The 15,259-nt window shown below is 34.2% G+C and overlaps 1 protein-coding gene across 3 annotated transcripts in view; it reads left to right on the top strand.

The window, feature by feature from the left end:
* The window catches only part of SLK (STE20 like kinase), a 70,374-nt gene that overhangs the window by 13,304 nt on the left and 41,811 nt on the right, over positions 1 to 15,259 (top strand). For all 3 annotated transcript variants that reach the window (XM_072621502.1, XM_072621504.1, XM_072621505.1), the window contains exons 2-4: positions 8,167 to 8,331; positions 11,396 to 11,444; positions 12,672 to 12,821. In XM_072621502.1, the coding sequence (XP_072477603.1) occupies positions 8,167 to 8,331; positions 11,396 to 11,444; positions 12,672 to 12,821 (364 nt within the window). The remainder of the gene's footprint in view (positions 1 to 8,166; positions 8,332 to 11,395; positions 11,445 to 12,671; positions 12,822 to 15,259) is intronic.

The raw sequence follows: 15,259 nt of genomic DNA on the forward strand, positions 1-15,259 counted from the left end.
CAGACTAAAAAACTGAACTGAACTTATTAAAGTGAAATTTAATAGGGATAAATGTAAAATATTACACTTGGGTAAAAGAAATTGACTTCATTGAGAAAGTTGGGGAAGCATGGTTAGATAACAATCTATAAGAGATCTGGAGGTTTTAGTGGACAGCAGTCTCACTATGAATCAACAGTGATATGACCACCAAAAAAGGTAATGCCATCTTGGGCTGGATTGAAAGATATAACTTTCAGGAATAAGGTGGTACTTGTTTTGTCATGTGGTCCCTCTTCCCATTTCTCTTTATACTCATCCGCTTGGTAATCTATCATCTCCCATGGTTTTAATTGTCATTTTTATTCAGATGACACCTAAGTCTGCTATTTCCAGTCTCATTGTCTCCTGAGCTCCAGTCTTAAATCTCCAACTACCTGTTAGACATTTTGAATTGATTGTCCCATAGATATCTCAAACTGAGCAGGTCTAATACCAAACTAATTTTTCTCCCAAACCCACTCTTCTTTTAAATTTCTCTGTTTTTGTTAAGAACACCATAATTGTTCTAGTCACTCAGGTTTGTAACCATAGCTTCATCCTCAGCTTCTTACTCTTACCCCCCATATTCATTTAATTGCAGAATCTTAATTCTATCTCCATGCTGTCTCTTGCATTTGCACCCTTCTCTGTAGTTCAAGCCTCATCACCTTTTACGTGGACACTTCAGTAATTGTTCTCCTTGCTTCGTTTCTCTCTTCAGTCCATCCCATCCTCTATACAGCCATGAAAGTGGTTTCCTAGATGCAGGTCTGTCTATCACCCATTTACTCGTTAGATTTCAGTGGCTTTCCATTACCTCTAGAATCAAAAGTAAACTTCTACTTGGCATTAATTGTTCTTCACAATCTGGTCCCAACCTATACATTCTGTGATCTGGCAAAATTGACTTTATTACTGCTGTTCTTTTAACATGATCCTCTACTTCCCATCTCTGGGCCTTTGTATTAGATCTCCAATTCTTGGACTGCACTTTATCCTTACTTTGGCCTCTTGAAATCCCTCATTTCCTTGAACACATGGCTCAAGAGGCACTTCTGCATGAGGCCTTTCCTGGTCCTCTCAAGCTGCTCTCCCTAGGTTACCTTGTATCTGTTTTGTATAAACCTTTATAAAGAATGTCCCCTTTTGTAATGTAAGCAGAGACTTTGTTTCTATATCCCCAGTTCTTAGCCTAGGGTCTGAAATAGAGAAGGTGCTTATTAAATGTTTGATGATTGATATATCTTTGTATCTTTTGTATATCTTTATTATATCTTTTGAACTATTTTGCATTGAGTATCACATTTATGCTTGATATTGTATACCATGGAAAATACAAGTCTTAGTCTCAGTGAATTTTTTTTTTTTTGTATTTCATTAGATATTCAGTGCTAATAGTGCCATTCATTGTGCTAGGTGTTTGGGGTAAGATAGATTTCAGATAGGATGTGAACCACCTGTCCTCATGGGTCTTGCAGTCAAGTTAGAACAAAAGACAGAAGCATAGATAACTATAATAATATGCAGTATTACAAGTTATGTGCATTATAAAGAAGCACAGCAAAGTGCTGTGTGTGGACTAAAAGAGGAAGGGGGAGGTCACCTCTAGTGGAGGTCTGGTTGGAAGAGTATTATGGGAGATCAGAGACAGCTTCATATGATGTGGGCTTTGGGTTTTAAAAGTTGGATAGTAAAGTAAAGTAGGGAAGGAGAACACTCCAGGCATAAAGAACAAGATGGGAAGGTACTGGAAGTATTGGTTAGAATAGAGCCACTTTATGAAAGGCCTTAAATTCTAGGTAAAAGAATTTGAATTTTACTTACTGGCAATGGGGAACACTTTAAGATATTTGAGCAGAGGAGTGATGTAATCAAAATAATTATAAGAAGGAACATCACTTTGTTACAAGTATGAAAAAAGTTGTTAGGAAGCTATTGTAGTTGTCTAGGCAGGTGATAATGTGGGCCCAGAATTAGGATAGTGGTGGAGGGATAGAGAAGGAAGGAATGGATTAAAGAGATATGAAGACAACAGGACTTGGTGACTGTTTAGAAATGAAAGGTGAGGAAGAGGGAATTGGCAATAACACTAATGTTTCAAAAAATGGAAAACTGAGCAAATAGTAGTGCCACTGAAGTTGATGAAGTCAAAAGACAGTTTTATGTTAAAAGATAATTTCAGTTTTGGACAAGGTAAGTGTTAGCCAGGTGATAATGGAGGTCTAGAATTCATAAGAGAGGTCAGGGTTAAACATAGAAATTGTTGGAGGTGATAATTGAAGTCATGGGAATGAGTACTGAGAATATATCAGAGTATGCCATAGAGACAAGAGTGCCGAAGACAAAACTTTGATGAATATCTTCTTTTAAGTCAGAAAGATTATGGAGATCCATTAAAAGAGAAAGAGGAGGAGGAGTAGTCAGAGAGGTAGGAAAGGAACTAGATGATTATCTGCAAAGTCAATGGAATATTGTTTGGTACTTTGGGGTATTCAGTAGGGCTGGATACTACAGAGATGTCAAGGAAAATAAGGACTTCAAAATGCCATTGTATTTGATTATTTTAAGATCATAACTTAGGATCCATGTATGGAATATTATGTTCTTCCTTCACCTTTTTTCTATCACAGAAGTTTTGGTAAAAGTAAAAACATCCATGACTACCGGATAAATCATTCCTTATCTTGAGAACCATAGCTATTAGCCTCTTTTCATGATCTAGTAGAAATAATAGGAGCAATGGACTCAAAGTCAGAAGAACTCTGAGTTCAAGATCACTTATCAGTATGTGTGACTCTTGTCAATCACTTCACCTATTTAAGCCATGTATTTTTTTTAATCTCTAAAAATGGGGATAATGATAATACATGTATGGCTTCTAGAACTTTTGCAAAGAAAGAACCTTAAAGTTGCCTATAAAATGAGTTGCTATAATATTTGTCAGTGAGTCAAGTACTTGTTATGGACCAGGACCCTGTACTAAGTGTTGGGGATGCAAAGAAAGAGAACAGTCTCTTCCATTTTAATTTGTTGTTGTTAAGCTGTTTTAGTTGTGTTCAATTTTTCATGACCTCATTTGGGGTTTTCTTGGCAAAGATACTGGAGTAGTTTGCCATTTCCTTCTGCAGCTCATTTTACAGATGAGGAAACTGAGGCAAACGAGATTAAGTGTTTTGCACAGCTAGTAAATGTCTCAAACTAGATTTGAACTCTGGAAGATGTCTTCCTGAGTTCAGATCTGGCATTATATCTACTGCACTACCTAGTTGCCCCTTTCATTTTAATAGAGGAGAACGGGAACCAGGTACACACAAGATATATACAGTATAGGTAGGTGGCACAGTGCCTAGAGTGCTAGGAGTTAAGTTATCTTCCTGAGTTCAAATCTTGCTTCAGATATTTACAAGCTGTGTGACCCTGTGCAAATCACTCAACTTTGTTTGCCTCAGTTTTCCCATCTGTAAAATGAGCTGGAGAAGGAAATGGCAAACGATTGCAGTGTCTTTGCTGAGAAAATTCCGAATGAGGTCACAAAAGAGTTGGACATGACTGAAGTGATTGAAAAATAACAAAGATATATACAGAGTAGATGAAAATTTATATCAGATGAGAAGGCACTAGCATCTGGTAGGACCAGGAAAAGTTTCCTACAGAAAGTGGAATTTGAGCTGTGTGTTGAAGGAAGCTGGGGAAATTAAGAGGCAGAGGTAAGGATGGGGAAAACTTTTGAGGAGCAGTGTGTGCAAAGGCATAGAGGTAGTTGACGGAGGGTTACGTTTGAGGAACTGCAAGTAAGCCATTGTATCTGAACTATATTGGAAGGGGAACAAACTGCAAGAAAACTGAAAAGAAAGAGGAACCAGGTCATGAAGCTTATATGCCAGAGGAATTTATATTTGATCCTAAAAGTAATACAGGTATGGGTGTGTGTGTGTGTGTGTGTGTGTGTGTGTGTGTGTGTGTGTGTGTGTGTGTGTGTGTGTGTGTGTGTGTGTGTAAAGATGAATTCTGTTTTTGACCTTCTGATACCTGCCAGAAAGATACATTTAGAATATCACTATGAAAATAAGTTCACTTATTTTGGAGTTTATTTTGTCTGTATCAAAATATAGTAGTAGGATATGTTTGTATCCTTTTTTTGGTTTTCTTTATTATATCCTATATCTTTATATACTATTCTCATTAAAATATCTTTTTCTCTTTAATGCTACTTTTAACTTGCTGACTTATTACTTAACCAGAACTGTTTTATTATTAATATGGCGTTCACGTTAGTTGATGTTTATTTTAATTGAGCAAAAATTATTCGTAGTGTAGATAACTAGAGTTAGACTTGTGACAACTAGATATTTATTTAAATTAAGTAAAAAACTTTTAAAGTGTATAATATAATTATTATAGTCTGTAGGCTTAAGAAAATTTGATTGAGGATCCTACATTATGCTTACATACTAGTGTTAATTTGGGAATCTCTAAAATTTTGAAGAAGTTATGATAATTTCATTGATCAGAGGTATTCTTTCAGGTGATACTTTAGGAACCTTTTTTCAAATCAAATTTCATGAGGAATATGAAAAGATAGAGAAGTACCTTATTGTCAGTGTAAGGGAGACACTTTGCAAATCTTAAAAGTCTATATAAATATGAGTCTTTGTTATGATATTGTCAGGCTCTTTAAGCATATGGCAGTGTTTGAGAAAATGCCATCTTTAAGAGAAGATGTTTCAGTCATTAGCAAACCAGACTGGTACTGTTACTTGAGGTGGTACACCTAAAATTGAATTATTTTAAGATTTTTGTAATTAATACCATTTTCAGGGCATGATGTTAAGTTTTACATCTTATTTGCACATTCCAGAAAGGCTCCCCCTTCTGTAAAAGTAATTTTTCTTAGAAAAGTTAGTATAGTTTAGCATTTAAATTTATATTAGGGATAGGAATAGGCTAAAAATTTGCTTTGCAGCGTAATTAGATATCTATTTCATCTTTCATGTTTAATTTATTAGTACTACAGTGAGGTTAGTACAGATGAAAAATAGTAGTAGTACAGGAAGGTTTAGCTTTCAGCCTACTTTAGAACATGAAACTAATACATATAGTTCAGAGGATGACTCCTGTCCTCTTCCATTTCTTTTATGCTAAGTTATGTTGCAGATGAAGCATTATGATTATTTAAGTTCTGACATGATCATGTTTTGGTATTTATTATTTAATTTCCCTCCCAGTTACATGTAAACAACAATCTTTAAAATTTGTTTTTAAAACTTCGAGTTCCAAATTCTCTCCCTTCCTCTCTCCCCACCCCACCCATTAAGAAGGCAAGCAATTCCATATAGATTATATATGTGTAGTCATGTAAAACATAACCATAATAATCATAACATGATCATTTTAAAGTCTTTTTTTAGTGAAAACCATTCTTTCCCCTCAAATTAATATCTCAGTACATTTGTTACTGGTCAGAGTTTTATTCATTTGTGTTATTTTAAATGTTGCATAGGAAAGAATGTTTATCTAATAAGTGTGAAAGATATGAGGTAGCATTGTTACTAATTATATTCTTTGATGAATATAGTTTTGAATAATTTTTATTAAAAGTTTGGTTTCTAAAATTCTGGGGACAGATCTCGTTGAGTGATTAAATTGTTTTCAGGTGTTAAGTTAGGTTTAGGATACACCAAATGAGTAAAATTCTGAGGTTATATTTATTGTATCAGTCATGCAAAACTGCATCTTAGGCGACTTAATCAATGATATAATTGGATACCTAATTAAATTCCAGGTTTCCTGGCATTATCTGTTGATTATCTGGACAAACTTCTTAATTAGAACTGTCTAAAAGCACAACGTGTTATCTTAAGAGGAGGCAGGTTACTCTTTAAGTTCTTTAAGTAGAATCTGGTTGATCACTTATCAGGTATATTATTTTTAAAAATTGAATTTGATTTTTTTGGTTACATTTTAAGTTCTAAACCGTCTCCTTTCCTCCCTCCCCTCCGTGCACTAGAGAAGGCCACCATTTCACACACACACATACACACACACACACAAAACCATACTATGCATACTTATTTTTATCAGTTGTTTCTATGGAGTTGAATAGCATCCTCCTTTGTAGATCCTTTGTAGTTGATTTGAATATTATTAATATTTAGTCATAGCTTAGTCATTCAGTTACTTTTTGAACAATATTGCTGTTTACTGTGTCTAACATTCTTTTGGTTCTGCTCATTTTAGTCTTCATTATTTCATGTCTTAACTTGTTTTTCTAAAATCAGCCTACTCATCATTTCTTAGAGCACAGTAAGGAATATTTCATCACAGTCATGTACTAGAACTTGTTTAGCCATTCCCCAACTGGTGGTCATCCCCTAAATATCCAGTTCTTTGCCACCACAAAGAGAGCTGCTGTAAATATTTTAGAACATATGGTTCTTTTACTTTTTTCCTGATCACCTTGGGAAACAGACCTAATATTGGCATTTCTGTGTCAAAAGGCATATACAGTTTTATAACTCTTTGGTCATAAGTACAGATTGCTCTCCAAATGATAAGTTCACAGTTCCACCAACAGTGTATTAGTGTTCCAGTTTTTTCCACATCCCCTCCATCATTTGCCATTTTCCCCTTCTATCATTTCAGTCAGTCATATAGGTGTGAGATGATATCTCAAAGTTGTTTTAATTTTTATTTCTCTAATCAATAACGATTTAGAGCATTTTTTCATATATATAGATATATGTGTAGTCTTTCTTCTGAAAACTGCCTGTTCATATCCTTAAGTTGCTTTGTTGTTCAGTTGTTTCCGTTGTGTCCTACTCTTTGTGACCTCATTTGGGCTTTTCCTGGCAACGATACTGGAGTGATTTGCCTTTTCCTTCTCTATCTCATTTTACAAGATGAGGAAACTGAGACAAACAGGATTAAATGACTTGCCCAGGGTCACAGGGCTACTGAGTTATCTGAGGCCAGATATGACCTCAGGTCTTCCTCATCCCAACCCTGACACTCTATTCATGGTACCACCTAGCTGCCCATATCATATCATGTCTTTTGACCATTTATCAATCGAGGATTGACTCATATATATTCTTATAAATTTGCCAAAGTCCTCTATATACTTGAGATGAGACCTTTATCCAAGAAATTGTCTATAAAATAAAAGTGTTCCCCTACTTTTCTTCTTTCCTTCTAATTTTGGCTACATTGGTTTTATTTGTACAAAACCTTTTAAATTTAATGTAATAAAAATTATCCATTTGTCAGGCATATCATAGTACAGATTTCTTTTGAGTATGAGCTGAGGCCTCTGAATGACCTTTGAGGGCCCTTCTAGTTTCCAAATTCTGTGGTTCTCTGACACTTTTAAAATAAATTATAAAGCATTTTATTTCTGGATCTATTAAGCTAATATTCCGGTAACATTTTTTTTCCTGAAATAATGATGAACGTACATAAGATATTTTAGTATTTTATTTTTCTTTTAAAATAGGTTTTTTCTTATATTTAAAAATTATTATTTATTTTTAACACTTTAAAAAAGTTTTTTTGAGTTCTAGATTCTTTCCTTCCCTCTGGTTGTTCCCCTACCCGTTAAGAAAGCAAGCAATATTATGTCAGTTATACATGTGAAATCCTGCAAAACATATTTACTCATTAACCATGTTGCAAAAAAGGCAAAAATAAGGTAGAAAAATTATACTTCAGTTTGCACTCCAAGTTTATCTTAAAAATGGATTATTGTTATATTTTTGTCTTGCCATTAATCCTCTTCCCTTTCCCAGAGAGCCATTTCTTTAAGGTAAACCTTTTTTTCAATAACTGTTGTGAGCAAACAATGTTTTTAGAGCGCAACACTACCAAATATTGTATTCTGGGCTTTAGTTTTTGTTGAGCCTGCTCACAACTGGCTTTATTATGCAAAATATATGAAACTGTAGAGGCTGGTTCAGTTGGAGAAATAGTGGATAGGAACTTATTATGGTTTTTAATTTTTTTGTTTATTTGTTATTGAGAGCAAGACCTGAAAAACAAATTGATAGAATTCAACTCACTAAATTTGTTAATCATTTTTACCTTAGTTACCTTTAAATATAATTACAAATGCTAAGTGTAGTAATACTTTTGTTGTACTTCAATTTTTAGGCCCAGAATAAAGAGACAAATGTGTTAGCGGCTGCAAAAGTGATTGACACTAAATCTGAAGAAGAACTTGAAGATTATATGGTTGAGATTGATATTTTAGCATCATGTGATCATCCAAATATAGTCAAGCTGCTCGATGCCTTCTATTATGAAAATAATCTTTGGGTAAGCATTTTGCTTTCTAATGACCTTTTCTTATTTGAGTAGATAGAAGAAATCTTATAAAGTTTAAAAATATAATTTATAGATCTTGACCCTTCTTTTCAGCTATAATTGATATGACTTAAGGAAGAGCTGATATAATTGTAGGGTCACTAATAGAATAATTATCTAAAATATATATATATATACACACACATATATATATATATATATTTCAGAGTTAAGTTTGTACATTTTTTAAAAACTAGAGCTCCTCATGAATTTTCTCTACCGGTACAGATAAGAGGAAGGATTTGAACACATCTTTCTGTTGCTAAGGCAGCGGAAATTGCCTGGGTTTCGTAATGAGGAGTATTTGAGGCTGTACTTTTAACTTGGAATTTTAGATAAACCTGGCTCATCTTAATGTATTCTAAATGTAGTCATGGGGAATTTTATTTCTGTCTGTAGGGAAGCTTAAAACTTCTTGTTTTTGCTTTTCACTTCAGGTCTTAATCTGACATAAGCCTATAAATTGTTCTTTTTAAAGTAGTTTTAAAGTAGTTTAAGGAACTACTTTAAAGTAGTTATAAAAACTAAAATTTGTAAGTTAATCAAAATAAAAAATTCCTAAGTTAATCAAAATTAGGGATTTTATTCAGAAATTAGAATTTCTATGACTTAAGGAAAGGCAAGGCCCTAATTATCTAATGTATAGTGTAGTTTCAAACTTAAATATTTACTTTGAACTTTCCTGAAAATTAATAATGATTTCCCATTATTTCTTGCTCAGAATTTGCTTCAAATTACATAAACTTACTAGGAGTGTTGAAACAGTTGCTATGTTTTAATCAGACTGAATTTCTTGCTTGGTGAAATGTATGTACATCATGTATATTTTTGTATATGTACTTTGTAAATAATTGTCTTGAAATAAGCTGTATAAGGTTACTTTTTATATGATAATCATGTACTATTAGTGAAAAGAGTACTGGCCTAGACAGGAAAGCTGGGATTGTGTCCTAGCTCTATTAATTCTAACAATAGTTTAGTTATGGGTCTCTGAGCTAGTCATTTCACTCTCTTTCCTTAAATGTGAAAAATGCGAAATGAGAAAGGGAGATAGACAAGATGACCTTTTAAATATCTCCATTATCTCTATTACTCAGCTCTTGAAAATAGCAGATCACTTCCTGGCTGGGGACCAAGCATTAGAGTAATTAAGAATGTTGTTTTAAATGCATTATTGGTTTAATGCAAATTCCTTTTAGAGATAGGGGCAAACTAATGTGGAAAAGACAGCACATAGTAGAAAGAGCATATGAATTAGGCATTACTAGTTTGAATGTACTAGTATATCACCTTTACCACTTCTTAATAATTTGGTAAATTACTTAATATCTTTGTAACATTATGTCCTTAACCTGTAAAGTTGTGTTTTTACCACCTGTTCTCTCTATCTCGCAGTTATTGTGAATAACACTACCTTTCATGAAAATTATGTAGAGAATGGTTAATTTTAAAAGTTCCCATTTATTTGTATAAAACTAGCAAAATGCCAAAAATCTTAAATAATAGACATCTAGCTGTTAGGCATTCTACAAATTAAATAAGAGTATCTAGTGTGTGTGTGTGTGTGTGTGTGTGTGTGTGTGTGTAGAAATATTTAAGAGGTAGCATTATGTGTGGTAGATAGCTCAAATCCAACCTCAGACACTTACTAGCTGTGTGAGCAAGTCAAGTTAGTGTCTACCTGTCTTTGTTTCCTAATCTGTAAGATGGGAATAATAATAGCGCCCACCCTAGGTTTGTTATGAGGACCAAGTGAGATCATTGTAAGGTGCTTAGCATAATGCCTGGCACATGGTACGAGCTGTATAAATATAGCGATGGTGATCATATAGTATCAGGTTTTGACCATTGATAATTTTTTAACCTCCTAGTGCCCCAGGAAACTTTAGGAGTTGCTGATATGAATTTGTGGGGAGTTTCCACACAGGGAGTTCCCTATATGTATGAGATCATAGGATTATAGAATTAGAACTCGAATGCATCTCAGAAGCCATTTAGTCCTACCTCTCTTTTTATGTACAGATGAACAGGCTTGGAGTAGTTATCTACTTTATCCAAGGTCAGATGGGTTGGGGACATTAAAGCAGGAATCTGGAGCCTGCTCCACTGATTACAATCCTTCTTGCTTCCTCAATCTCACCTTCATCCCAGATACTCATATTTTTATTTGAAACTTGTAAAGGGATGAGGATAAGGATGGGACCTGAGATTTCATTGGTATTGGGAACTCCCAGGTGAAGAAACTTCACCTGTCTGTGCAGGTCATTGCTTCTTCCTCCGTAATGTAGAGCTTTAAGGAGTTACGAGAGGTTAGCTAACTTGTCTGACTGGTAATACAATCGGTATGCCTCAGAGACAGGACTTGAACGAGGGTCTTCCTGCCTTTGAGAGCAGCTGTCTATACACTGCACCCTGCTAGCTCACTAAAATAATTTTAGCAGCCATGATATTTGTAATCATTTACATTTCTGATAGTTGTAAATGTCATTGCGTATTTAGGTTAGATTTTCACATCATTAATGCGTGTAGTTTCTGGGTATTACATGTATTAGTGTACAAGCATCAGTGTTTACATGTTAATATTATTGAAAGGATAACAAATATTTTATCAGCCCAAACAATTAAAATGTTAGAATTACATTTTCTTACAAGGTAGTAGTACTTGAAAATATTTAAAAAAATTATATTATAACTTTAAACAGAATATTCCTATATTCAAACAGCATATTCTTACATTCTGTATTTGAACGGTATATTCCTATGATGTTTTCTGTATATGCTTTCTTGAAATCTTAGTGGAGTAGTAATTTATTAGTAAAAAGAATTGTTTTACATTAATAGTAAGATCGCTTTCTCTTCTAAAAGATTGATTTGGCCTTTTTGAAGCTAATGGTAACCATACCTAAGTTTGTGATATGAAGGTCTTATTTTGAATTTCATTAATAATTTCTCAAAATTTAGTTTGTATTTTTTACCCAGTGAAATTTTAGATCTGTGTTCTTTTATTTACATGCAGATCCTCATTGAATTTTGTGCAGGTGGAGCAGTAGATGCTGTGATGCTTGGTAAGTATCAATTTCTTCTTTTGTTTTTCATTTTTAGTTGTTCTCAGTCAACACAAAAGCATTTATGAATTGACTGGGTGTTGTCTATTTCCTAACATATCAGTAGGACAGTAAGCATTCATTAAGCATCTGCTGTGTGCCAGGCATTGTGCAAAGCACTTGATTGCTTGATATAGAAAGGCAACAGACTGTCCCTGCTGTTGAGGAGCTCACAATCTAATAGTGAAGACAATGTACAAAAAATTATGTACAGACAAGCTACATACAGGATAAATATGAAGTAAAACAATAGAGGGAAAGCATTAGAATTAAGGGTAGATGGGGAAAGGCTTCCTGTAGAGATGGGATTTTAGCTGGGACTTGAAGGAAGCCAGCAGGCAGATGAGGTAAGGGGGGCAGAGTTTTGCAGGTCTGAGAATGCCTAGAGCAGGGGTGGAGAACCTTGAGGTCATATGTGGTCCTCTAGGTCCTCAAGTATGGCCCTTTGACTGACTCCATAAGGGGATTTGTTCTTTGAAGTTTGGATTCAGTCAAAAGGCTGCACCTCTGGCCTAGAGCCTAGAGATGGAATATCTTGTTTGAGGAACAGGAGGAAGGGTGGTGTCACTGGATCAAAGAGTTCTTGGTGGATTTTGAGGTGTAAGAAGACTGGAAAGGTGAAGGGCTCTGCGTGGTCATGAAGGGCTTTGAATGCCAAACAGATTTATATATATTATGCTGTAGATGATAAGGGAACTACTAGAATTTATTGAGCAGGGAGTATGTGACATAATTGGGCCTGTGATTTAGAAAAAAATAATTTTGGTGACTGAAAGGAGAATGGACTGGTGTAGCAAAAGACCTGTATCAGGTAAGCCAACTAGGAGACTGTTGCTATCGTTAAGGCATGAGGAGTTTAGGGCTTGTACCAGGGTGATAGCAGTGTCAGAGGAGAGAAGGGGACATGTTTGAGAGAAGTTGCAGAAGTGAAATTAACAAACCTTGGCAACTATGTGATGTGCTTGATACTTGAAACTATAGGAAATCAGTGACTTGCCTTTGTATTGTTATTCAGAGAATTTGGATATTTAAAAATGGAAAAATGATAATAGAATAGACTTCTAAATATTTATTATATTTACATATGACACACACATAAATTTAAAAAACCTGTCACAGTGATAAAGGTATGGATTGGAAAGAAGTAATGAAAAATACAAAAATGTATTTTGTACTTTTCTCTTATAGAACTTGAGAGACCATTAACAGAATCCCAGATACAAGTAGTTTGCAAGCAGACTTTAGAGGCATTGAACTATTTACATGAAAATAAAATTATCCATAGAGATTTAAAAGCAGGCAACATCCTTTTTACATTGGAAGGAGACATTAAATTGGGTAAGTACTTCATCTAAATATCAGTGAAATTATGTTTTATGTTCTATATGTAATATGTTCTATGAATGCCCTATGAATTTTCCTCCTTAATTCCTTTCTTATGATGTGTGTTTTTTAATTTTACTATTCAAATATACCAAGTGACTTAATTTTTCTGGAACTTCATTTGTTTTTCATGTGCGAAATCATGGAGTAGATCAGATGAGTTGTAAAACTCCTTTTAAGTTGAAAAAAAACCTCTGCTTTTCTGATTCTGTTTTATATACTGTTTTATGGTTGATTTTTTTTCCTAACGAAGTTTCTTAGACAAAAAAATGTTCATGGCATCTTAGTTTTTCCATTTGTATGGTAAGAGCAAATGATGTGACTCTTTTAGGCTTTAAAAAGGCAGAAAAATTTTAAAAAATCATGATTTTGAGTTTTGGTAGGGTTTTTTTGAGAATTTCTTTTTTTCTATAGAAAAAAATTTGTCAGAGAGAGGGAAGAAGACTTATGTTTCTCAATTTTCCTGTTTTTTTTTTTTAGGTCTTCACATGTCTAAGTTCATTGAATAAAATAATACTATGTGTAAATCCAATTAAGTAGTGTGACTTTAGATGTTTTTTAATTTGTTTTTCCTCCATTACATGTAAAAACAATTTTTAACATTCAGTTTTAAAAATTTTACATTCCAAATTCTTTCCTGTATTCCTCTGCCTCCTCCTTGAGAAGACAAGAAATTCAATATAGATTATACATATGCAGGGATGCAAAACATATGTCCATATTAGACATGTTACAAAGAAAACAGACTAAAAATCCCCCAAGAAAAATGAAGAAAATAAAAGAAAGGTATGCCTTCAGACTTCATTGGTTCTTTCTCTGGAAGTGGGTAGTATTTTTCATCGTAAGTCCTTCAGAATTGTTTTGGTTCATTGTATTGTTGAGAATCGCTGAGTCAGATTATCACAGATTGTCATCATACAATACAGTATTGCTGTTACAGTGTACAATGTTCTTCTGGTTCTGTTCACCTCACTTTGCATCAGATCATATAAGTCTTCCCAGGTTCTCCTGAAACCATCTTGCACCTCATTTCTTATAGCGCAGTAGTATTCCATCCAATCATATACCATAGCTTGGGTATCCACTTAATTTCCAATTCTCTGCCACTATGAAAAGAGCTGCTATAAGTACTTTTGTACACAAAGGTCCCTTTGCTTTTCCTGTGATCTCCTTGAGGTACAGACCTCAAGTAGACTTGCTGGGTCAAAGGGTATGCACAGTTTTATAGGCCTTTGACCATACTTCCAAATTGCTGTCCAGAATGGTTTGATCAGTTACCAGTTCCACCAGCAGTGCGTTAGTGTCCCACTTTTTCCACATCCACCACAAAATTTGTCATTTTCCTTTTCTGTCATATTAGCCATTTTGATAGGTGTACATTGGTAACTCAGAGTTGTTTTAATTTACTTTTTATCCATTTTACCACCTGTGATCTTCTATTCTTTGTTTGGTCATAGTTTCTTCCCTTAACCATAGATCTAACAGGGAAATTATTCTGTGCTCTCCTAATTTGCTTATGATTTCCCTCTTTATGTCTAAGTCATGTACCCCTTTTGACTTTATCTTGGTATATGGTATAAGATGTTGGTCTATACCTAGTTTCTGCCAAACTGCTTTCCAGTAATTTTTGTCAAATACTGATTCCGTATCCTACTTGCTGGGGTTTGGGGTTTATCTAACAGCAGACCACTTTGCTTCTGTATATTAGATACCTAATCTGTACCAAATTTTTCAGATGATTTCTGCTTTGTAATAGACTTTGATAAATTGTTAGGCCATCTTCCTTGTCATGTTTTTTATTACTGCCCTTTAGATTCTTGATCTTATGTTTTTCCAGAAGAATTTCATTATTTTTTTCTAGTTTTAGAAAGTTTTATAATTTGATTGGTATTTGATTGATAATTTGATTGGTATTTGCAATTTTTATATTGACTGAGCCCTGTGAGCAATGAATATTTCTCCAGTTACTTAGATCTGTCTTCATAAATAGTATTTTGCAATTATATTCATATAGTTCTTGTGATCATATTGATAGATATACTGTCTTCCTAGTTTATAATTTTAGAATGCTTCATCTGATTAATAAGAGGTTAAATGATTTGGTCTTGGTCGCTAGGCCAATATTTGTTAGGGGTGAGCCTTGTGCCCTGGATTAATGATTCTGAGGATTGCTCTCCCTTCACTATACCATCCTGGCTCCATCTTGTATGTATTAGGTCCTTATTAAATGCCTGTTGAATTTGATACCAGTACTGGTCCTCAGTTCTCTGGGCCTCAGAGTGAAATGATGGGATGGAACTGGATAACCTCTAAGTTCCCCTTTAAGTTAGAGATCTCCTTTCTTCTAATCCTAGCTATTCAAACTGATGTTCCAATTTAATTTTAAAATGACA

This window comes from Notamacropus eugenii, chromosome 1, assembly GCF_028372415.1.
Source record: "Notamacropus eugenii isolate mMacEug1 chromosome 1, mMacEug1.pri_v2, whole genome shotgun sequence".
NCBI lineage: Eukaryota > Metazoa > Chordata > Mammalia > Diprotodontia > Macropodidae > Notamacropus > Notamacropus eugenii.